At 44.5% G+C, this 24925-nt stretch overlaps 1 protein-coding gene across 1 annotated transcript in view; it reads right to left on the reverse strand.

The window, feature by feature from the left end:
* Positions 1-24925, reverse strand: part of LOC126474485 (octopamine receptor-like) — a 298030-nt gene that overhangs the window by 11771 nt on the left and 261334 nt on the right. The window contains exon 4 of the mRNA XM_050101958.1: positions 10117-10529. Within this exon, the coding sequence (XP_049957915.1) occupies positions 10117-10529 (413 nt within the window). The remainder of the gene's footprint in view (positions 1-10116; positions 10530-24925) is intronic.

Raw genomic sequence — 24925 nt, forward strand, 5'->3', positions numbered from 1 at the left:
ATTACAGTGAATACATTTATGCTAAGGCTTCCAAAGTTGCAGATGCACTAAAATTAAACTTTTAACTGACTAGTGCTTCAACAGCTGCTTTTCAGTTGCTAAATTTCGGATTTAGCTGCGTTACAGTGTTTTACCAGTACTTTACAGCCAGTGCTGTCAACCAACAACGATAAAACTGTTATTTCTTACGAACTCTTAAAAGAGTACTGTAAGACTGAAACAATACTACGCGCTTACTATGAAAGAGTTCTCTACTTCTGGATAAAAAATGAGGACTTTTACAGATGGCAATAGTATGAAAACTGTTGAGATTACGTGACTGGCCTTCCTCATCGATTTCGGTTACTGTGGCGCCGACTTAATAATATAAGAAATGGAGTATGGCTTACACAAATTGCTCCAGGTACCCTTGAAAATTTTCTGTGGCCCTTGCAGTGCCAAATGGCAGCTTGGAAGGTATAGGTATAATCCAGATGGTATACTGAATATCATGAATGTGTGAGACTCTGCATCAAGGGGAAGTGAAAAGTTTGCTTCAGACAAGTCGATCTTTGAGGAGTGTTGTCTACTTGTTGGCGAGAGTATAAGTGAAAAATCCTGGCTACCTGTGTGCTGGATGGGTCTCGAACCTGGGACCTTCGCTTTGCATGGGCAAGTTAATATGCTGGAAGCAATACCCAGGCTGTGACTGTGCAGTGCCTGCACAGTATCCTCTCTTCCGTGAGTGATAGTCGCTCAAGGTTTTAGAAGAACCTCTGTGAAGTTTGGAAGGTAGAAGGAAAGGTACTGGCGGAAGTGAAGCAGTTAGAGCGGGTTGTGGGTCGTGGCTGGATAGTTCAGATAGAGTACTTGCCGACGATGTCAAAGTTCCCAGGTTTGAGTGCCGGTTCGGCATAGAGTTTTAATCTGCCAGGACGTTTCAGATCAGCGCATATTCCGCTACAGAGTGAAAATTCATTCTGGAGAAAAAATAAGTCATTGGGACATGGTAGTGGATAGGTTTCTGTTACAGTTTGGACATTGACTATTGCCTAATAGACAGAAATGTGAACAGATTCGTCTATTATAAAGCACTACGATGGTGGATGTCCAGAGAATTGATGGAATTGGACACTGAAAGCCCAAGGCCACTAGCTGATCGAGTTTATTCCATGTGGTCCTAGGGCTGCCAGATCTACCGTATTTTTATGGGATCTCCCGTATTTTACCCACATTTTCTCCTGTCTCCCGTATCTTACAGGTTTTCCCACATTTTACCCATCTTTCATATTTGACATAATTGATAATGTGTTCCTTCGTATTTCATAAAGCTTTACTTATTTATTAATGCTAACATTGGCTATGATCCTATGAGAGTCGTTTTAATCAAAAATTTTTAGGTACGATGCGTAATGACGAATTCTCGCTAATTTTCAAGCTGTTTTGTAAAAGGTGTTTCAGTACGTAAGCTTTTCGGGAAAAACCAATTATTTGTGTACACTTTTGTGTACAGTTGTATATAACGGTCTACTAAAGGTAAAACATGCAGATAATGCCACGACAGGACTATGTGAACGTCATTTTCAAAATCTCCCGTATTATTAATCTGGACCCCAATATAACCTAAGGTACAGGACGAGCACTTGTGAAGCGTGGAGCGGCGTTTCTATGAAGTGTTACATGCAGAAAACCCCTTTGTACAATCCATCCCTCGTTGAAAATAGAAGGGGAAATTGTTACATATGTTGCTGATATCTTGGATGGAACCGATTTCTGATACCACACTAATAAAGTCTGTAATCGTGAAACAGAAGGCACTAAAAAAGCCCATGACAAATACGTTTGGGATATCCTGATGATTAACTGTTTGAAACAAATATGGCAGATAACGAACAAGATATGCCATACAGTAAAACTGAAATTGGTGCTTCGCGATAACCAAGCAGGCGTATTGTACAAGGCAGGAGAGAGACAGAGCTAATTTTCTATTAGTCTCTATGAACAACGACGTTGATGTAGCGCTATTATCCTACCGAAATGGCACCCAACAGCTAGCAATGTGGAGGTGTACCCGTAGGTCCCCATCTTGGATCCCGTTCTGTATTGTCTGGTCGACATCAAACTCTATTGCTGGTGAGGATGTTGAGGTCGGTCATCTGGCGTTGTGACACTCAGCGCCAATGCGCTGTACAAAGAGCTCAGCAGTGTGGGCAGGTGTCGCAGTTGTGGCGGTGGAAGCACTCTCGCCTTAGACGCTGGTGAGGCGGGCTACTCCGTGTTGGACGAAGATGGCTCCTGTTGGTTGTAGGTAAAGGCGTCCTATGTCAGATGCGATGTTGAACACAGGGGTGTGTAATTTCAAATGGACTTGCAATATCTAGAACTTCTTCCAAGGCCGGCCGGTGTGGCCGTGCGGTTCTAGGCGCTTCAAAAAAATGGTTCAAATGGCTCTGAGCACTATGGGACTTAACAGCTGAGGTCATCAGTCCCCTAGAACTTAGAACTACTTAAACCTAACTAACCTAAAGACATCACACACATCCATGCCCGATGCAGGATTCGAACCTGCGACCGTAGTGCTCTCGCGGTTCCAGACTGAAGTGCCTAGCCGGCCGGTGTGGCCGAGCGGTTCTAGGCGCTTCAGTCTGGAACCGCGTAACCGCTACGGTCGCAGGTCCGAATCATGCCTCGGGCATGGATGTGTGTGATGTCCTTAGGTTAGTTAGGTTTAAGTAGTTCTAAGTTCTAGGGGACTGATGACCTCAGATGTTAAGTCCCATAGTGTTCAGAGCCATTTGAACCATTTTTGAACTTCTTCCAAGCTAGGGTCTGCGATCTTTAGTTTTAGATTTGAATTTGATGGCCAGCTGAATCTTGAACCGATGTGTTTCGTATGAGACTCTCTGATAAGATTTAGCATAACATCTGCTCTGCAAGATAATGTACAGCACTGACCAATAACTTGGATTTCAGTGGTAGATTGTAAGTGCGTCTACTCTGATTGTTTCACAATCATTCTGATGTCTCAACACTCGGCATTCACAGCATAGGGCTAGTTTGCCCAAGAGTTCATCAAGGATGAGGGTGGAAGGATGCTGCTGGGGTAGGGGAGGTGATCTGTATAATGTCAAATAGTTCCAGTGCGCACCATGCAGGGATGTAGTCCCACACACATGCAGCATCAATATGTGCCCCGACGCAAGACGATGGCGCAGGGTTGCTGCAAATGAACTGCACTGCTCACGGTCGCTGTTGAATGTAGGGAATGACGACAGACTGGGAAGGCTGTGGTCACTAAAAAGCGACACGATAGGATCAACTAATGCTATAGCCCGTCGCATATTGTAGTTGTTTTGATGTTGTTCGATGATAAGTAATGCATCTTTGACACAAATCTTGCCCTTAAAAAACTGACTAGATCTAGATACTGCTCTGCACATGTCATTCTAATGGTCCCTGAAAGTTTAGCTGCTTTATGTGCACGAATCTAATACATCGTCGCCATTTTCTGTTGAGAACTACAATAAACAGTTTTACAGTTACAGCATTTACTGGCCATCAAACATTAAGGCAACTTAAAAACGCTGGATCCCTGTGTCCAAAGTCCGCGAAAAACAAGAGAATTAGAAGAAACTGACCCTGAAGTCCCGGAAGTTCATTGTATGTCACAGGATGCCATCAGTGACACTTGATAATAATGTGAACAAGTTCAGAGTGTTTCACACGACATAAGCTTTGGCAGAATACGTATACAGAAAATGTTTGTGAGTGTATCATTTGAACTCGAACACTGCTGATATAGTCAGAATCACTTGTCAGTACAGCGGGACGAGACGACGCAACGTAGGTGATCTGCTTGAAATGGTTGCCTAAAGAGAACTGGCTTCCGCCTGCTCTGCAGCCGGTTATATTAGAATTTTGATTCTTGGCGTAGCTACCGCCATTTGAGTTAATGCACTAAACCTCCGATTCCAATGGTGTCTGCCATCGATATATCTTCTTCCAACATGGGAAAGATGTTAGATTATCTTTTACACCAAAATTTTTGTTTTTTATATTAACGTTTTAGTAATTTTAATTTGCATGGATGACTTTGAATTCAAATGTGAGCATCCCTTTGTATTAATCGTGATGTGCCACTAGTGAAAGGCGCATGATGTCTTATTAATCTTGAATAGGAGAAAGCTCCCCAGGAGAACAGCATAAAAGAGTGTACGTTGGAGAATGAGAATCTTAATTGAACGGAAATGGGCCCTTTTCCTGATATGACAACTTCCTTTGAAGTATTACTTAACGCCTCGTCCTCAGAGCGTTTGGGGTGTCGTTCATACCGAGAGGCTATAATTAAAGTGCTGCTTTTCACAGAAGTCCAGTGTGGCTGTAATTATTATATGGCAGTAAAACTTGGTAGATGTGCTAATGCGTTGATCCCGAACTGATTTACGCTGCCAAAAATTTGTTCCAATTTCGGCCACCAGGTGCAAATCCGCTGCCGTAAACTGTCTGCATGACACTATGACATTCACGATGTCATTTGACAAGCCATAATGTGAGTGAGGAATATGGCTATAGAGAAGAGAGACATCTTGCGCCGTTAGTGAAACCGTTCTTTGTGAACAACTGCGATTATAGTGCTGCAGTGAGAGAGTATCGCCGATCGAAAGGTCCGAGGAGAGGCCTGATGTAATTAAATGGTTGAAAGAAAATGACAATGAAATTCAAAAACAAGGGTGAACTTGGTGTGGTACCTGGAAGAAAAAGGTGTGCGATGACAGTGGAAGTTATTGACGAGGTTGCTGTTATTGTAACTGACCATTCAGTACGTGTTCCCGGTAGTGCTAGTACTCTTGAAGTGTCACGAAAATTGTCCATCTCAACAGTACGGAAAGTTCTGCGGTATATATTACACTGGTACAAGATCCAAACAGTGCAGCAACTAAAACGTCATGAACTGCAGCACCATTCTGAATTCGCTCTTTGGTTTCTGTCACGGAACGAAGATAATGACATGGGGCTGGACAATGTACACTATGTAATCAAAAGTATCCTGACACCCCTAAAAACATACGTTTTTCATATTAAGTGCATTGTGCTGCCACATACTGTCAGGTACTCCATATCAGCGATCTCAGTAGTCATTAGACATCGTGAGAGAGCAGAATGGGGTGCTCCGCGGAACTCACGGACTTCGAACGTTGTCAGGAGATTGGGTGTCACTTGAGTCATATGTCTGCACGCGATATTTCCACACTCCTAAACATCCCTAGGTCCACTGTTTCCGATGTGATAGTGAAGTGGAAACGTGAAATGGCACGTACAGCACAAAAGCCTACAGGCCAACCTCGTCTGTCGACTGACAGTGACCGCCGACAGTTGAAGAGGGTCGTAATGTGTAATAGGTAGACATCTATCCAGACCATCACACAGGAATTCCAAACTGCATCAGGATCTACTGCAATTACTATGACAGTTAGACAGCAGGTGAGAAAACTTGGATTTCATGGTCGAGCGGCTGCTCAAACAACGCCTTGCTTGGTGTAAGGAGCGTAAACATTGGACGATTGAATAGTGGAAAAACGTTATGTGGGGTGACGAATCGCGGTACACAATATGGCTATCCGTTGGCAGGGTGTGGGTATGGCAAATACCCGGTGAACGCATCTGCCAGCGTGTGTAGTGCCAGCAGTAAAATTCGGAAGCGGTGGTGTTATGGTGTGGTCGTGTTTTCCATAGAGGAGGCTTCCACCCATTGTTGTTTTGCGTGGCACTATCAAAGCACAGGCCTACATTGAAGTTTTGAGCACTTTCTTGCCTCCCACTGTTGAGGAGCGATTCGGGGGTGGTGATTGCATCTTTCAAAACGATCGAGCACCTGTTTATAATGCACGGCGTGTGGTGAAGTGGTTACACGATAACATCCCTGTAATGGACTGGCCTGAATCCTGACCTGAATCCTATAGAACACCTTTGGGATAAATTGGAACGCCGACTTCGTGCCAGGCCTCACCGACCGATGCCTATACCTCTTCTTAGTGCAGCACTCCGTGAAGAATGGGCTGCCATTACCCAAGAAACCTTCCAGTACCTGATTGAACATATGCCTGCGAGAGTGGATGCTGTCATCAAGGCTAAGGGGGGACCAACACCATACTGAATTCCAGCATTACCGATGGAGGGCGCCACAAACTTGTAAGTCATTTTCAGCCAGGTGTCCGGATACTTTTGATCACATAGTGCATACAGTGACGAAGCACATTTTACATTATAGGACGCAGTGAATACAAAGAACTGCAGAATTTGGGGCTACTGTTAAAACGTGTCTTGTGTACGAAGAGCCATTGCAGTCGCCGTACGAGATTGTGTGGTATGGATTCACAAGCACCTTTATTCTCGGTCCAGTCTTCTTTGAATGGAATACACCCAGAGGGCATGTCAAGTGGAATGAACTCTTCATGTCATCGAGACCTCTTTGTACATCAAATGACTCCCGCTCTGGAAGAGCGCAACTGTGTGAACACTACTGATTTCATGGAAAATGTTACCACACATCAAGTCTCTCACCTAGTGAAAAATTTGCATAATGCAGCCTTCCACGAACGTGTTGTCTCCAGATACTTTCCAGATGCACGGCCTGCAAGCTCACCTGATCGGAATTCGTGTGAGTTGGTTCTGGAGGTATATAAAAGAACGCGTTTACCAGGCACAAGTTCGTTCTCTGCTTGATCTGGAGCCCAGTATCCAGGAACAAGCTGCTCAGATTCCACCGGAACTCCTGCAGGAATTGTTGATCACGTCGTTTTACGGATGCAGCGTCTCACTGACGTCACCGGTGATCCTATTGAACCAATTGTGTAAGACGTGGTAAATAACAGTATTAACACTATGCTTTATCAGGTGTTTGACCTTTCCTGCCCACACCTCTCTCCTAATCCATTACATATGAAAATATTTCTATACGTTTTTCTTGCAGTCACAGTACCAGAGTTTTGCCTTGTGGCGAAAATCGGAAATATTTTTTTCCAGAATAAATCCGTTCCGCATTAAGGCATTAGCATATCTACCAAGTTTTGCTCCCTTACGATGATTACTGCCCACACTGGACCTCTTTGAATAGCTGCACTTTAATTATAACCACCCGGTCCCTCATTTGCGGTTGTGGCGAGAGCCCAGTAAATCACAGCAATGTGCGGCAAGTGAGACAAAATATGTGACTTAATACTTCAAAGACACACTAGGAAGGGTTTATTGTAGGACATGAATCCATTTTCTGCACAGCCCTATTATTGAAATCAGTCTCAGTATTGTTTGCAAGACTTTTATGACCCACATGGCAGATAAAAGCTGCCAATACTCCAAAACCAATAACTCATGCCCTGCAGGTATGCAATTGCACTTAGATATAGTTCGAGGTTTAGCCAGTGGAGTTAAAAGCTGCATCGATAACAATTAAAACGCAGCCTCCGTCACTCCTCGAACGACTGATTCCGAAAATTTCCACAGAGGGAGAAAGGGATTCCAGTTTAAGGCCAATAGGGAAATATAATGAGGAGTTCCACAAATGAGAATAGTAATAAACAAAACATCAAAGTTTGTGGCCACAAATTAGAGGAAGTGAAAGAGTTCTGCTTCGATGGGGACAAAATACCGCATGACGGACAAAAAAAGGAGTGTATAGGGGAAGAGGACATTTATGGTCAAAAGAAGTCTGCTAGTACGAAACATGGGCCTCAGTTTGGGGAATAAATTTCTAAGAATGTACGTTTGGATCACAGCATTGTTTGGATGTGAATCATAGACTATGGTAAGACCAGAAAATAACATAACTGAAGCATTTGAAATATGTTTCTACATAAGTATGTTGAAAATGTGATGTACTGATAGGACTGAGAAGGTTCTCCGCAGATTCAGCGAAGAAAGGAACATGAAAAACGTTGACAAGACGAAGGGACAGGATGAGACGTCATGTGTTAAGACATAAGGGATTGACATTCACAGTACTAGAAGGAGCTGTAGATGATAAGAGCTGTAGGGGAAGACAGAGAGTGGAATACATTCAACAAATACGTAGGGCTTTCAGTAAGTAATGCAAAGTATATTTTTCTGAAAGCCGGTTGGTTTTATTCAGGATTCCAGTACATTATATCATACCCTACTCTTCTGGCTACAGAACCCTATTTTTCAACATAATCTCGGTTCAGTGCGAATGCCTTAGACGCATTATTGGGAGGGCTTGTATGCGCTTAAGGTATCAGCCTACTGGTAAACTTCGGTGCCAACGTCTTTCTGCATCAGTAACATCCCATCATCCGCTTACTGCATCCCATGGAGGGAATCCTACATTGGGCCGAACAGATGGAAGTCAGAAGTTGCGAAGCCCAGACTGTAAGGTGGGTGCGGAAAAACTGACCAACGAAGTTTTGTGAGTTCCTCTCGCGTGTACAGGCTTATGTAAGGCATTGTGCTGTTATGGAGAAGATGTTCGTTTGCGTTTTTGTGGCTAAAAACACGCTGTAGTGGTTTTTTCAATTTCCTGAGTGTAGCACAACACACTTCCGAGGTGATCGTTGCACCGTGGGAAGGACATCAAACAGAATAACCCCTTCAGAGACTCAGAAAACCGTCGGCATGACTTTATCGGCTGAGGGTGCGGCTTTGAACTTTTTCTCCAGAAGATATGTGGCGTGGCTCCACTCCATGGATTGGCATTTCGTTTCCGGTTCGAAGTGGTGAACTCGTGTTTCATAGCCGATGACCATGTGTGACAAGAAATTGTCACAATCAGACAATTCCGTCAGATGGTCCTTCGTTGCTCCTTATTGTGTTCTTTTAGGTGGCGAGGCACCTCGCGGTCACACATATTTGAGAACCGCAACTGGTGGACGAGTGCGTCATTAGCATGGACAGAGACGTCCAGTTGAGAAACGAGGTTTTGGATTGTGAGCCATCGATCACTTCGAATGAGAGCACTAGTTCGTTCCAACATTACAGGATTTACAGGTGCGCGTGGCCGGCTAGCACACGGCAGATCGAGTAGATTTGCAATGATGACAGACGATTCTCCCAACGACTCACCATGTTTTCGATCACTGCCAGATCTCCTTAGACACTCTGCAAGCGCCTATGAATATCTGCGAAGTTCTAATTTCCCACCAAAAGAAACTCAATGACAGCTCTCGCTACAGACGCCATTTTGAAGGCTACTTATAGCGGCGCCACCTATTGGAACTCCATGAAACTATAGGGGCTGGAGCGAGTATGTTCCATGATGTCCCATAATTAATCTGACATTTTTCAACCGAAACTGGTCGAGAAGAAAATGTGTTGCGTTACTTAATGAACGCCCCTTATAACTTAGGACGTAGGGGGGCAAGAGCTACTCTGAGATGAAGAGGTTGACACAGGAGAGAGATTCGAGGTGGGCCGCGTCAAACAAGTCAGAAGACTGATGGAAAGGAAGTAAGGGAAGATTAGTATTCAATGAACTGTGAATGAAGCCCGACCAACAGGCATTACATGCATTGATAAAAATGATAGTGCATTGAGAATGGCTGGTTTCTAGCTGAAATCTAGATCTGCCAATAAAATTTCAAAAGGGCGACTGATAGCTGAAATCTATTACTTACAAGTCAATAACAGTAGCTGCGTGCAACATCCTCTGAATGGAGGGCCACCTGAGTAAGGGAAGTGTTTGTGTGTGTGTGTGTAGTGGTGCGAGGGAAGGGAGGCTGGGTGAGGGGTAAAAATTGCTGGCTGGCTCTGAGCGCTATGGGACTTAACATCTATGGACATCAGTCCCCTAGAACTTAGAACTACTTAAACCTAACTAACCTAAGGACAGCACACAACACCCAGTCATCACGAGGCAGAGAAAATCCCTGACCCCGCCGGGAAACGAACCCGGGAACCCGGGCGTGGGAAGCGAGAACGCTACCGCACGACCACGAGCTGCGGACGTAAAAATTGCAGCTGGAGACTAAGCGTTTATTTTTAGTATGCATATTCAACTGGACATAGGTTGCAGCGGTTATGCATAGATGAGGAGACTTGTATTGGATACTCTAGGATGGAGAGCAGTCTCGCACTGGACACCACAACAACAACGTGACACCATGTTGGCATCAATACAGCGTCACGTACCCAGCCAGGTGAGGAAGATCATGAGCGGCGGTGCGATGTGGACCCACGGAAGGAGGATGTAACAGATGAAGAAGGGCAGCCAGCAAGCGATGAAGCCGCCGACAACGATGGACAGCGTCTGCGCCGTCTTGCTCTCGCGCCGGAAGGAGGAGACGCGGCTGGACACGTGCGGCAGCCCCGCCTGCAGCGCGGCCGTCTCCATCGAGGGCACGTCCAGCGCCAGCGACAGCGGCCGCGACGCGCGCCCGTAGAAGCTGGAGCGCGCCGACGCTGGGCCGGCCGAGTGGGCGTGCGCGTGGTTGTGGTCGGCGTTGGCAGCGCACGTCTGCGGCGTGCAGTACAGGTAGTGGGCGCGCAGCGAGCGCGTGCCCGCCGTGCCGGCGCCGAACTCCAGCACTCCGGGGCTCATCAGGCTGCGGCAGGCGGGGAAGGGCGTTAGCCGCAGGGATTACGAGTGCTAGCTATTTTTGTAGTTACAAATCTAGATCACCACAACTTAACAAAAGTTAAAAAAAATAATCATGCGAGTAGAGCTGTAAAAGTAACACCAAAATTTTTATAGTATGTATTGCATGTTTGTCGAGACAGATACCCATTCGTTACCCGTTACTTTTGTTATTGACCATAATTATTGGTACAGCATTGAAACACAGATGCAGTTATGATGTATATATGCAGACGAAATCGACGAATGAAAATTTGTACCAAAGCCGAGCTTCGAGCCCAGGTCTCCTGCTTAGCAGGCAGGTACGCTAGCCACTGCGCAACAGTGACACAATGAAGTTAAAATCTTCTGGGTTATTAGGCCGCGTCATGTTTCTTCTAAAATGATGGACGTTCCGACCCCTCTGCTGGGATCTTCCTCAGGATCTTCCGGTGTCCACTACTGATAGAACACTGTCAGAGTCAAGTGTCGCGTCCTCTTATAAAGAGGGAGTTTTCAAGCGTTCGTGCTGGAGAAGTGATAGTATTGGTTAAAATTCGTATTGCTACCGTTGGTGGGCCATAGTCATAGGCTAATATTCCCGCTCTGATGCAGAAGAAGGGGTGTTGTTACCTAATCTCCTGTGGATACCATTGGCGGCCCATCGTCACTGGATAGACTATTCCACACTTACTCTGGAGAAGGGTTATTGGTTGACGTTCCTGCTACCGCTATTGGTTGGTCGTCTCATTGGCTATATTCGAAACGGACAGAGCAAGAAAGGGGGAATGTTTACCCATAATATTATTCTTGGCCGAGTTGATATGCAGGGCGTTGTTTATGCCGCTCACACACCGCGGCCGCGTAATTACTTCATTGATGGCGGGGAGCCACGATGCCGGAAGCCTATAGCCGTCCTCCCTGCACGTCACCTCGACCGAGAACAATATTATGGGTAAACATTCCCCCTCTCTTGCTCTGTCCGTTTCGAATATAGCCAATGATTACGACCAACCAATAGTGGTAGCAGAAATTTCTACCAATAACCCTTCTCCAGCGTAAGTGTGGAATAGTCTATCCAATGACGATGGGCCGCCAATAGTATCTACAGGAGATTAGGTAACAACGCCCCGTCTTCTGAATCAGAGCGGGAATATTAGCCTATCACTAAGGCCCAACAATGGTAGCAATATGAATTTTAACCAATACTATCACTTCTCCAGCACGAACGCGTGAAAACTCCCACTTTATAAGAGGACGCGACATTCGTCTCTGACAGTGTTCTAGTATTAGTGTACACCAGAAGATCCTGAGGAATATCCCAGCAGAGGAGTCGAAACGTCGATCATAACATGACGCGGCCTAATAACCCAGAAGATTTTAGCTTCAGTGAGAACGTCCACGAAAGCCTGCAGACTTACAGTGACTTCGCACATCTGCGTGCATTACCCTAGCACGCCTTCCTCCTCGATCTAAATTCCCATTCAAACCCCAGCCCACTTGGTATTCCCCTCAAATTCGATTAGCATAGCAGAGATTCTCCATCTATATTGGAATAACACCTCAGCATCGAACGTTGAAACCCAGGAACAGGAGTTTTAATGAAATGAAACTATTTGATTACAGAGATCCTTTTCAAGTCTCATATATCTAACATGTACACTGACCAGCCAGAACATTATGACCTCCGACCTAATATCGATATAGACCCGTCGAGGCGATAGCAGCGTCACCCGGCGAGGAATGACTGCTAGTCAGGCACAATCATGGTGCATGTGGTATCAGTGAGCGTACTGTCCGTATGTAGAGCGGGTAGGATGCGTGATCTATGTGAGACTGACCGAGAGCAGATCGTGATGGCCCTGATGCTTGGCACGACCATTTCGGAAACTGCACAACTTACCGGGTGTTTGATGAATGCTGTGGTGGTGAGTGTCTTCAATCCGTGGCGAAAACAAAGCGAAGCCACGTGCAGGCATGATGGGACCCTCATTATGGATATCCTACGATGTAAGCAGAGCTAGCGTTTTGTGTTGCAAGCGAAGGGCTTGTAGTCCGAGGTGTTATGATGAATGCTGTGGTGGTGAGTGTCTTCAATCCGTGGAGAAAGCAAAGCGAAGCCACGTGCAGGCATGATGGGACCCTCATTATGGATATCCTACGATGTAAGCAGAGCTAGCGTTTTGTGTTGCAAGCGAACGACTTGTAGTCCGAGGTGTTATGTTACAACGCAGTTTCACCTGTCTATTGCGATCTAACTGTCATCGTGAGGCAGTACATTTCCACAGGCCAGTGACTGCGTCGCGGCAGTTCACTTAGGGGGTGTAGCGGTGGAGCTTATGGTCCCGTACGACCCTCCGACGGTAATAGTATTACCTGTGTCAGGCAGAAGACGGACTATTAATAAGGCGATAAATGTAAAATACCTGCGCGAGAAATAGATACTCTGTGGAATTCAAGCATCTCAGTGCGAATTCGATAACAAAGATATAGAGACTATATATATATATATATATATATATATATATATATATATATATATATATATATATATATATATATTGTCATCAATCTACTGACTGGTTTGATGCGGCCCGCCACGAATTCCTTTCCTGTGCTAACCTCTTCATCTCAGAGAAGTACGTCCTGAATTATTTGCTTGACGTATTCCAATCACAGTCTTCCTCTACAGTTTTCGGCCTCTACAGCTCCCTCTAGTACCATGGAGGTCATTCCCTCATGTCTTAGCAGATGACCTATCATCCTGTCCCTTCTCCTTATCAGTGTTTTCCACATATTCCTTTCCTCTCCGATTCTGCGTAGAACCTCCTCATTCCTTACGTTATCAGTCCACCTAATTTTCAACATTCGTCTATAGCACCACATCTCAAATGCTTCGATTCTCTTCTGTTCCGGTTTCCCCACAGTCCATGTTTCACTACCTGTACTCCAGACGTACATCCTCAGAAATGTCTTCCTCAAGTTAAGGCCGGTATTTGATATTAGTAGACTTCTCTTGGCCAGAAATGCCTTTTTTGCCATAGCGAGTCTGCTTTTGATGTCCTCCTTGCTCCGTCCGTCATTGGTTATTTTACTGCCTAGGTAGCAGAATTCCTTAACTTCATTGACTTAGTGACCATCAATCCTGATGTTAAGTTTCTCGCTGTTCTCATTTCTACTACTTCTCATTACCTTGGTCTTTCTCCGATTTACTCTCAAACCATACTGTGTACTCATTAGACTGTTCATTCCGTTCAGCAGATCATTTAATTCTTCTTCACTTTCACCCAGGACAGCAATGTCATCAGCGATTGGTATCATAGATATCCTTTCACCTTGTATTTTAATTCCACTCCTGAACCTTTCTTTTATTTCCATCATTGCTTCCTCGATGTACAGATTGAAGAGTAGGGGCGAAAGGCTACAGCCTTGTCTTACACCCTTCGTAATACGAGCACTTCGTTCTTGATCGTCCACTCTTACTATTCCCTCTTGGTTGTTATACATATTGTATATGACCCGTCTCTCCCTATAGCTTACTCCTACTTTTTTCAGAATCTCTAACAGCTTGCACCATTTTATGTTATCGAACGCTTTTTCCAGGTCGACAAATCCTATGAAAGTGTCTTGATTTTTCTTTAGCCTTGCTTCCATTATTAGCCGTAACGTCAGAATTGCCTCTCTCGTCCCTTTACTTTTCCTAAAGCCAAACTGATCGTCACCTAGCGCATTCTCAATTTTCTTTTCCATTCTTCTGTATATTATTCTTGTAAGCAGCTTCGATGCACGAGCTGTTGAGCTGATTGTGCGATAATTCTCGCACTTGTCAGCTCTTTCCGTCTTCGGAATTGTGTGGATGATGCTTTTCCGAAAGTCAGATGGTATGTCGCCAGACTCATATATTCTACACACCAACGTGAATAGTCGTTTTGTTGCCACTTCCCCCAATGATTTTAGAAATTCTGATGGAATGTTATCTATCCCTTCCGCCTTATTTGACCGTAAGTCCTCCAAAGCTCTTTTAAATTCCGATTCTAATACTGGATCCCCTATCTCTTCTAAATCGACTCCTGTTTCTTCTATCACATCAGACAAATCTTCACCCTCATAGAGGCTCTCAATGTATTCTTTCCACCTATCTGATCTCTCCTCCGCATTTAACAGTGGAGTTCCCGTTGCACTCTTAATGTTACCACCGTTGCTTTTAATGTCACCAAAGGTTGTTTTGATTTTCCTGTATGCTGAGTCTGTCCTTCCGACAATCATATCTTTTTCGATGTCTTCACATTTTTCCTCCAGCCATTTCGACTTAGCTTCCCTGCACTTCCTATTTATTTCATTCCTCAGCGACTTGTATTTCTGTATTCCTGATTTTCCCGGAACATGTTTGTACTTCCTCCTTTCATCAATCAACTGAAGTATTTCGTCTGTTACCCATGGTTCCTTCGCAGCTACCTTCTATGTACCTATGTTTTCCTTCCCAACTTCTGTGATGGCCCTTTTTAGAGATGTCCATTCCTCTTCAACTGTACTGCCTACTGCGCTATTCTTTATTGCTATATCTATAGCGTTAGAGAAGTTCCAACATATCTCGTCATTCCTTAGTGCTTCCGTATCCCACTTCTTTGTATATTGATTCTTCCTGACTAATGTCTTGAACTTCAGCTTACTCTTCATCACTACTATATTGTGATCTGAGTCTATATCTGCTCCTGGGTACGCCTTACAATCCAGTATCTGATTTCGGAATCTCTGTCTAACCATAATGTAATCTAACTGAAATCTTCTCGTATCTCCCGGCCTTTTCCAAGTATACCCCCTCCTCTTGTGATTCTTGAACAGGGTATTCGCTATTACTAGCTGAAACTTGTTACAGAACTCAATTAGTCTTTCTCCTCTTTCATTCCTTGTCCCAAGCCCATATTCTCCTGTAACCTTTTCTTCTACTCTTTCCCCTAGAACTGCATTTCAGTCGCCCATGACTATTAGATTTTCGTCCCCCTTTACAAATTGCATTACCCTTTCAATATCCTCATACACGTTCTCTATCTGTTCATCTTCAGCTTGCGACGTCGGCATGTATACCTGAACTATCGTTGTCGGTGTTGGTCTGCTGTCGATTCTGATTAGAACAACCCGGTCACTGAACTGTTCACAGTAACACACCCTCTGCCCTACCTTCCTATTCATAACGAATCCTACACCTGTTATACCATTTTCTGCTGCTGTTGATATTACCCAATACTCATCTGACCAGAAATCCTTGTCTTCCTTCCACTTCACTTCACTGACCCCTACTATATCTAGATTGAGCCTTTGCATTTCCCTTTTCAGATGTTCTAGTTTCCCTATCACGTTCAAGCTTCTGACATTCCACGCCCAGACTCGTAGAACGTTATCCTTTCGTTGATTATTCAATCTTTTTCTCATGGTAACCTCTCCCTTGGCAGTCCCCTCCCGGAGATCCGAATGGGGGACTATTCCGGAATCTTTTGCCAATGGAGACATCATCATAACGCTTCTTCAATTACAGGCCACATGTCCTGTGGATACACGTTACGTGTCTTTAATGCAGTGGTTTCCATTGCCTTCTGCATCCTCATGTCGTTGATCATTGCTGATTCTTCCGCCCTCTTTGGCAAGGCCGTTGGCCGAATGAGGCTGACTTCTTATGCTGGAAGTCTTCGGCCGCCAATGCTGATTATTTATCAAAATTCAGGCAGTGGCGGGAATCGAACCCGGGACCAAAGACATTTTGATTATGAATCAAAGACGCTATCCCTAGACCACGGCAAAGAGATATAATTATTCCATTTTGGAATTGGAAGAGAGATATTCTATGTCGGATTGATAGGAGATTGTTGGAAGCCGCCATTAAGGCAGTAATCTGTGTTTTATGCTATTGAAGAAAATAAATACATATAAATCACAAAAGGAGTATCAATACGAAAGAAGGAAAGTTGCTACTCACCGTATAGCGGAGTTGCTGAGCCGAAATAAGCACAATAAAAAGATTCACACAATCATAGCTTTCGGCCATTAAGGCCTTTGTCAGCAGTAGACACACATACACACACGGACACACACACTCACGCAAGCGCAACTTGCACACACATCTGCAGTCTTAGAGAGCTGAAACTGCACTGAGACTGCAGATATGTGTGCAAGTTGAGCTTGTGTGTGGGTGTGTGTGTATGTGTGTCTACTGCTGACAAAGGCCTTAATGGCCGAAAGCTATGATTGTGTGAATCTTTTTATTGTGCCTATCGCGGCTCAGCATCTCCGCTATATGGTGAGTAACAACCTCCCTTCTCTCGTATTGTTACATCCCATCCCGGATTTTCAATTGTTTGACAAAAGGAGTATCAGTTGTGTATAGTTCATAACCCTTAATCATTATAAAAAAATATTCAGTGATTATAAAGACGCAACTCGTTCGGAAGTATTGTGTGGTTTGATGGTGCGAACCTGCAGTTTTACACGGTTTTGGGATTCGTCGAGAATATTGCTCCGAAGACCTAAAAAAAATTCACGAACTAAAGTTTGACGCTACATTCCATACACATGACACAGCATAGCACTTGGCTGTACCGATCGATTTCGATAGAGCGATAAATTACCTTTAGCGATTTCAAGTGGAGAAGTTCCAGCAAGAAAAATCAACGAGATCTGCTGCTGCGAAACGCATATGGTATTACCGTATTCTTTAACTTACGGAGTTAGTGAGCAATATAGACTTCATAACCGCCGTAAACATAATTAAAAGGACTCAACTTAAATAAAAGGAGCAAACAGTAAAAATGGAATCGCTAAACCAAACCATAAATAAAAATCAATTAATAATAATACGCAATCACATTAATGAAACGCTCATGAAATAATAGAGAGAATAAAAAGGAGAACTTTCAACTGAGCAGACTGGTAAAACAGGAGAGGCGGCGAACTGTGGTGGGACTAACATCAGACTCTAATCCTGGGCAGAGTACAAGTGTGTCTGAACACACTGTGCCTCAACACTTCTAACGATGTGCCTCTGCAGCCGACGACCCATGCATGTGCCAATGTTAACACCACGGCATCGGCATCTACGACCGAAATGGGCACGTGACTTTCGGCACTGGACGTTGGCACATTGACAGAGCGTTGTGTGGTCTGACGAATCCCTGTACATTGCCGGCCGAAGTGGCCGTGCGGTTAAAGGCGCTGCAGTCTGGAACCGCAAGACCGCTACGGTCGCAGGTTCGAATTCTGCCTCGGGCATGGATGTTTGTGATGTCCTTAGGTTAGTTAGGTTTAACTAGTTGTAAGTTCTAGGGGACTAATGACCTCAGCAGTTGAGTCCCATAGTGCTCAGAGCCATTTGAACCATTTGAACCCTGTACATTCTTCAATATGTCAATGGGAGAGCGCAAATCCGTCGTCTTCCAGGTGAACACCTCCTTGACGCCAGTACTGCGGGACAGAGACAAGCTAGCGGCGGCTCCGTCATGGTCTGGGGAACATTCACGTGGCCATCCATAGGTCAAGTGAACCACGTTCAAGGCACTATGATGACCAAAGAGTATTGTACACTGGTTTCAGAACACGCACACCCCTTCATGACGATCCTGTTTGCTGATGGCAGTATCATTTTTCAACAAGATAATGCTCCACTTCATAAGATCAGAAGTGTGACGAAACGGTTCGAGAAACACAGTGGCGAGTTCCAATTAATGTGGAGGCCTCCCAACTTGCCAGATCTGAACCTGATCAAACACGCCTGGGATATAATTGAACGCGGCGTCAGAGCTCATCGCCCCCCCCCCCCCTACCCCGCCCCCTACATGGAATTAATGGGACTAGGTGTTATTTGTGCAGATGTGGCGCCATCTCACTCCAGCGACCTATCAAGGCCTCATTGCTTCCACGGCACGAAGTATCAGCGCTTTCATCGGATATTACTTATGGTCATAGTGTTCTGTCTGATCAACGTATACTGTGTTTGAAGGCTATTTGGAAAGTAAGGTTCGATTGGGTCCGAAATGGAAAGCACAGTGAAAATCTGATGAAGTTTTGCACTGTTTTGTTGGGCGCTGTATGTAGTACGCCCATCGATTGCGTCACGTGTATCTTTTCAGTTCCTGAACACGCAAAGATCCCTAGGAAATATTGTATCTCGCCAAGTTTTAGGGCCTGGTGAGGGATTCGCCTGATGTCATGCATACCACAAAACATAACTGTCATGCAATTTGTTCTTCAGGATAATTATCGGCCGCACTCTGCAGGGGCAAGGAAGATGCTCCTGCAGCGTTTCGATAGTGTTTGATCACCCACAATACAGTCCGTAATTTCATCTAAGTCGGAATGGCGACTATGTAGGGAAGCCGTTGAAGGTGTAGCTAACTGTTGCAAATAAAACCTATATGATTTTCACGGTGGTTTCCATTTCGCGACTGATCTGCCTTTGCTTTCTGAACAGCCTTGTAAGCAGACTGAAGTGAAGAATGAAACTTTGTACCAAGGCCGGGATCTGAATTTGTGTCTGCTGCTCCGCAGGCATGTGCTCTAACCACTACCCCACCCTTATACAGTGGCTTTGCACAACTTCACTGTCTACTCTATCACGCCTCCCTCCTCAGTCGCCGGCCGAAGTGGCCGAGCGGTTCTAGGTGCTACAGTCTGGGACCGCGCGACCGCTACGGTCGCAGGTTCGAATCCTGCTTCGGGCACGGATGTGTGTGATGTCTTTAGGTTATTTAGGTGTAAATAGCTCTAAGTTCTAGGGGACTGATGACCACTGCAGTTAAGTCCCATAGTGCTCAGAGCCATTTGATTTGAACCTCATCAGTCCAAATTCCGATTCATGCTTCAGCCCAGTTGGTACAGGATTACAGTTATTGAGCTATATAAAAAGAATCAATCTCGAACTACGGCGGTACACACTTAATTCAACATGTAAACGTCACTACAGATATTCAGATTTAGGTTATGATATGTTCGATATGCCTGCCAAGATTGGCGATGATGTGGCGTAGATGGATAGCCAAATTCTGCATGACCCGTTGAAGGGTCGGAATATCGACTCTGTCGATGACCTCCTGAATGGCTGTTTTCGGCCCAGCAATGGTTTTGAGGTTATTGCTGTACATCTTTTCTTTAATAGAGTCCCACAAAATGGAGTCACATGGGTTCAGATCCGGACAATATGATGGCCAATCGAGGCTCACGCCAGTGTCCTATGCGTACCACAGAGCCTGAATGTGGTCCCCAAAGTGCTCCTCCAGGACGTTAAACACTCTACTGCTTCGTTGGGGTTAAGCTCCGTCCTGCATGAACTACATCTTGTAGAAATCAGGGTCACTTTGGATGATGGGGATGAAATCATCTTCCAAAACCTTCACGTACCGTTCGGTAGTCACCGGGCCATCAAGGAATCTTGCACTGATTATTCCGTCACCTGTTGAGAGTGAAGAGACGTCTCGACCGCGAAATGCGGATTCTCCGTCCCCCAAATGGGCCACTTTTGCGTCTTGACGAACCCAACCAAATGAAAGTGGGCTAAGCCAAATCACATTCACATCAGAATTCCCATCATATCCTGTGGCCAGCCGTGGCGTTTGAACATCCTAGCGCAAACCGTTCAGTAGCTGTGAGTATTTTATTTCATATAGTTCACCCTGTATTACTCCTAAACTCGGACAACATTGAGGAGGGAGGCGGCGCAATTGTGCAGAGCCACTGTGACAGGGTCGCGTAGTGCTTAGCGAATGGGCGTAGTGAGCAGGAGACCCAAGCTCTAATCATACCCTTTTTATAAATTATCGTTCGTTGCTTCTGTCTGCATACAAACATCGCAGATGCTTGAGACCTGAAAAAGGTCTCTGGAACCATAACGTTTAATTTGAAATACATGTTTGCTATCGTAGCAACTCATGGATACGACAGTGTACCTGAATGCGTCATACGAGTTGTATCTCTTTCCTGAGCAGGTTTATCTCTATCGCATACTGATGAACAGTCACAATAGCTCTACCTGCATAAATACTAATAAGATGCAAGACCTGAACTCATTGTTATATAAAAAAGTTTCAGATTGAATCGCCATACCACTGTCGAAACACTACAGGCAGACATGGCAGTTTTGTTGTACGGCGGTCGGCCTCTGCAGCGACAAGGCACGGCGGAGGATGTGTTCTAGCCACTTGCCGCAGGCCTGTTAAAACAGTTTTTAATATTGCTGGCTATCAAAAAGCCGTCGATATGCCGTACGGCAGAGGCCATAGGGTGTGAAACGAAGGAATTGGAGGAATATGCTTTCTGCCGACTCCGCAAGTCGAACACGAGACGTATGCGAGAAAGAAAGCAGGGTGAGTGACACAATATATTTTGTACTCCATGTCTCTAACGAGGCTGCTCCGCTGAAAATAAAGAATTAGAGGAATATGGAAACTACCGACTTGGCCCCGATCAGACACGAACTGCGTTCGGGGCAGAATAAATGCGTGTAGCAGAGCGTTTCAGATAGTTGCAAAACGGCACTTCGAGTCCCATGCAATAGTCATTACCCATTAACGAATACGTAGGATATCCAACATGCGAGGGCAGTGAAATGCTGTTAGATCAAGATACACCAGTTTTTCCGCGAATTCTCCGTTTAGGTCAGTGAACCTCGTCCCAAGTTGTACATACATACATATTGCCGAAGATGGACCTTGAAGATCAAGCACCGATTTTAAAGTGTTTGTCCATGGCGATCTTGTGCACTTTGGATCCAATTCTAACGGATATCCAGCTGAGCTGATGAACCTCCTGTAGTTCATCTCCCTATGGCTTCCTTGGTCTTCCAGTTGGACGAGTTGCATCAGGTTTTCCTCTAAGCACAGCTTTGCCGCGGAACATTTCTGGTCTCCTGGCAATGTGCCTGCACGACATATTCTTCGCACTTTCATTTTCTCCACGATATACTGTTGTTTCGTCAGGCCGTACAGTTCCTGGTTCTTTCTACGTCTCCAGATGTTCTTTTCGCGGATTGATCCAAAGGTCTTTCTCATTATTTTCCGTTCAAACATCAATAGGTACTCTTCAACTTTTTATGTAGTGCTCATTGTTTTTGCCCCATATGACAACATCAGTGTTATCACTGTATTATAGGCTTTAAGTTCTATGACATTGTCTGCCTCAGACTGAAATAAGTTTCACACCCACTGACATTATGTTGATTAATTTATTGTTTTTGTCATTATATCTGTTGAACCATGTGCTAAGGCATTTAAAATTTTCCTCGATGGCTATGTTCCATATTTCAACCTGCAAGGGGACATTATTAGGGCCCTCTATGAATACTTCCACAGTTTCAGTTTTCCCCTTAGTAATAAAGAGTCCAACATTGCTGGTGTTATTTTCCAAATTCTCTGCGGTTTCTGCCATCTCTTCTTCTGACTACACTATGACGGTAATGTCGTCAACATATTTCAGTAACTGCGTTTTTCCATTTAGGTTCACCCGTTTGCCTTCTCTTTTCATTTCCCGAATTACTTTCTCCAGAACCACATTAAAAAGCACTGGTGGAACGGTATCACATTGTGTCACACCTTGTCTCACATCTATTCTGATGCTGAATTCCTTGGATAGCTTCCCCCTCAGGTATTTCACCTTGGCTTCCGTCCCTGCTGCGCAAACCTCACCAAGTTAATTAACTTTCTTTGTTTGCCAAGCACCTTTAGGATGTTCTACACACTTAATCTGTGTATACTATCGAAAGCCTTTGAGAAATTTAGTAATTTTACCAGGAACTGAAGGCTGAATTCTCAGTACTCCCAGATTTGTCTCGTGATGAACAATTTGACCACTGTTGGTCTTCCTGACCGAAATCCTGCTTCGTCGTCTCCAGCAATATCTTCAGTAAAAGGCTTTAGCTTTTCAAGAACTATTAGTGATAACACATTGTATGGAACGCTTAGCAGAGAAATACCTCTTTATTTACTTTTACTACCCTTTCTCTGCAGTGGGATAATGGTAGCTGGCTCCCACTCTTGCAGGGTCTTCTGCTTTATCTCTTTCTGAAGTGTTACTTGCTGCCTTCAGCAGCCTTACCATTATCCTATCTGCTGCTGATGCTTCGTTATTCTTCAGTTTCGTAATTGTTCTTTCTATATATCTTCTTCCTCTACACGTTTGCAGTTCTTCATTCTGGGAAGACATTTTTCAGCATCTTCAGCATTAAGCAACTTCTCAAAATGTTCCCTCCAACTGTCCTAAATCTTTTCTTCATCCGTTAGCATATTTCCATCCTTACTGTTCATAACTGACATCTCAGTATTTTAACTTTTCCGCAAATACTTCGTCATCTGAAACAGTTTTATGCTGTCAAATGTTGTATTTGTCCTCTCTGTTTCATTAATCGTGTGTGTCATGAATTTTCTTTTCTTTGTAAAGAAAATCCTTTTTGTTTCTCTTTTTGTGTAATAGACTGCTTCCTAATTTTCAGCACAATTTCTATCCAGCATGAATGTTTCCCTAGTTCTCTTTCTGATCTTCACAGTTTGTCCACATTTATGATTGAACCATTTCTTCTTGGTTGCTGGCTTTATTTCTCCTAGATTTCCTTTGCTGATTCAATTAAAGTGCTCTTTATATCTTCCCGTTCCCACCTGCGATGTTTGACCCGTGGCACTTCAAGCGCCGGAAAGCGTTTCGAGTAAAAGTCTTATTTTGAAAACTACGAAGCTTGCCCTAAAGTAAGGCGAAATAGATGGACCAAAAGTTAATATTAACGAGGCAGTTGATACAAGCTCACCTTTTACTCTTTACGTCATGTTTTTCACGTCTGTCACCAATCTATTTGACAATTATTTTGTGTTGATACGCTTTAAGTGTAATGCGTAGTTTAACGACAATTGGGTGAATTCCGACTCCTGATATTCAACAAGTCGATCTTTTCGTTTCGGATGTTTGTAAGAGAAGCTTTATACCCCACAGTTTTCCAAATTTTAAATTTGCAATAATCGCCTCTAATGCTTTTCGTACGTCGAAATGCGTTGTATTCTGAAAAGTTAAAACCTCCCATTCAAAGGCAAAGAATGCATTTTGCCAAAGTTGTGCACTGATACTACTTTGTTTTCTCCCTTCTACCAATTACTCCGAAGGACTACTTTATCGAGCTCTGTTAGTTCGCAGATTGTTAGTAACAACCAGTTATCCGCCCAACCCACTGGAGGTTTTTTGGTTGCATTATAACCGATTTTTATCGCAGGTTATGCCACGCAAGTACACGCCCAACGAAACAAAGCGCGCATGCTTGGGTTAGTCTTATACACCCGCGGAACTGTAGGTACCCCTCAGACTACTCGCTAACGAGTGTTTCGTCTCAACAACCATTCATCCCACTGGTACGTAGCACACCTTAAGGTTGAAACTAATTTTCCGATATTGAATAATCTTGCGATCCTGGCGGTTAAAGTGAAGTACCTGTTCCCTGGGACACACAAAGTTTCAGAGCCGCGTCATGCAACTGGTGGCGATCACCACTGCCTCGCTGAGAACTCGGGGTTCACTAAATTTAAAGTTAGACAATGCACACTGATCCCTTGGAGGTGATCGCAAGTTGGAAAGATTCACGAGGCTTGCTAGGGTCGAGGAATGGCCACGGACGCGGTGGAGGCCGCGTGGGATTAGCTGAGCGGTCTCAGGCGCTGCAGTCACGGACTGTGCGGTTGGTGCCGACTGAGGTTCGAGTCCTCCCTCGGGCATGGGTGTGTGTGTGTGTTTGTCCTTAGGATAATTTAGGTTAAGTAGTGTGTAACTTTAGGGACTGATGACCTTAGCAGTTAAGTCCCATAAGATTTCACACACATTTGAACATTTTGATCGCAGTGCGAACGTTACTCTCTGGAGCAGGAAAGGGGAAAGTAGAAATGGCCCCCAATGTTTTCCATCACATCATATAATACAGCTTACAGACTACACGTCAAACTGTATGTTTCGTGCCTGAAGAGGGATCCATTATTTGCAACACTTGCCGGCCGTCGTGGCCGACCGGTTCTAGGCGCGTCAGTCCGGAACCGCGCTGCTGGTACGGTCGCAGGTTCGAATCCTGCCTCGGGCATGGATGTATGTGATGTCCTTAGGTTAGTTAGGTTTAACTAGTTGTAAGTCTAGGGGACTGATGAGGTCAGATGTTACGTTCCATAGTACTCAGAGCCATTTGAACCATTTTTTTTTTGCAACACTTAGCTACAATAACTCACTTTCATTGGACATGAACACCTGTACAGACAACAGGAGAAATTGGCAAATTGTTCTGATTTTGATCATATTGGGGAAATCGAAGTCAAAAGCTTGTGCAGGGACTGCTTATTAGGATCTGATTTCAGATGTCTACAGCCTTCGCTGTTTCACGATAGTCGA

This window comes from Schistocerca serialis, chromosome 4 (assembly GCF_023864345.2).
Source record: "Schistocerca serialis cubense isolate TAMUIC-IGC-003099 chromosome 4, iqSchSeri2.2, whole genome shotgun sequence".
NCBI lineage: Eukaryota > Metazoa > Arthropoda > Insecta > Orthoptera > Acrididae > Schistocerca > Schistocerca serialis.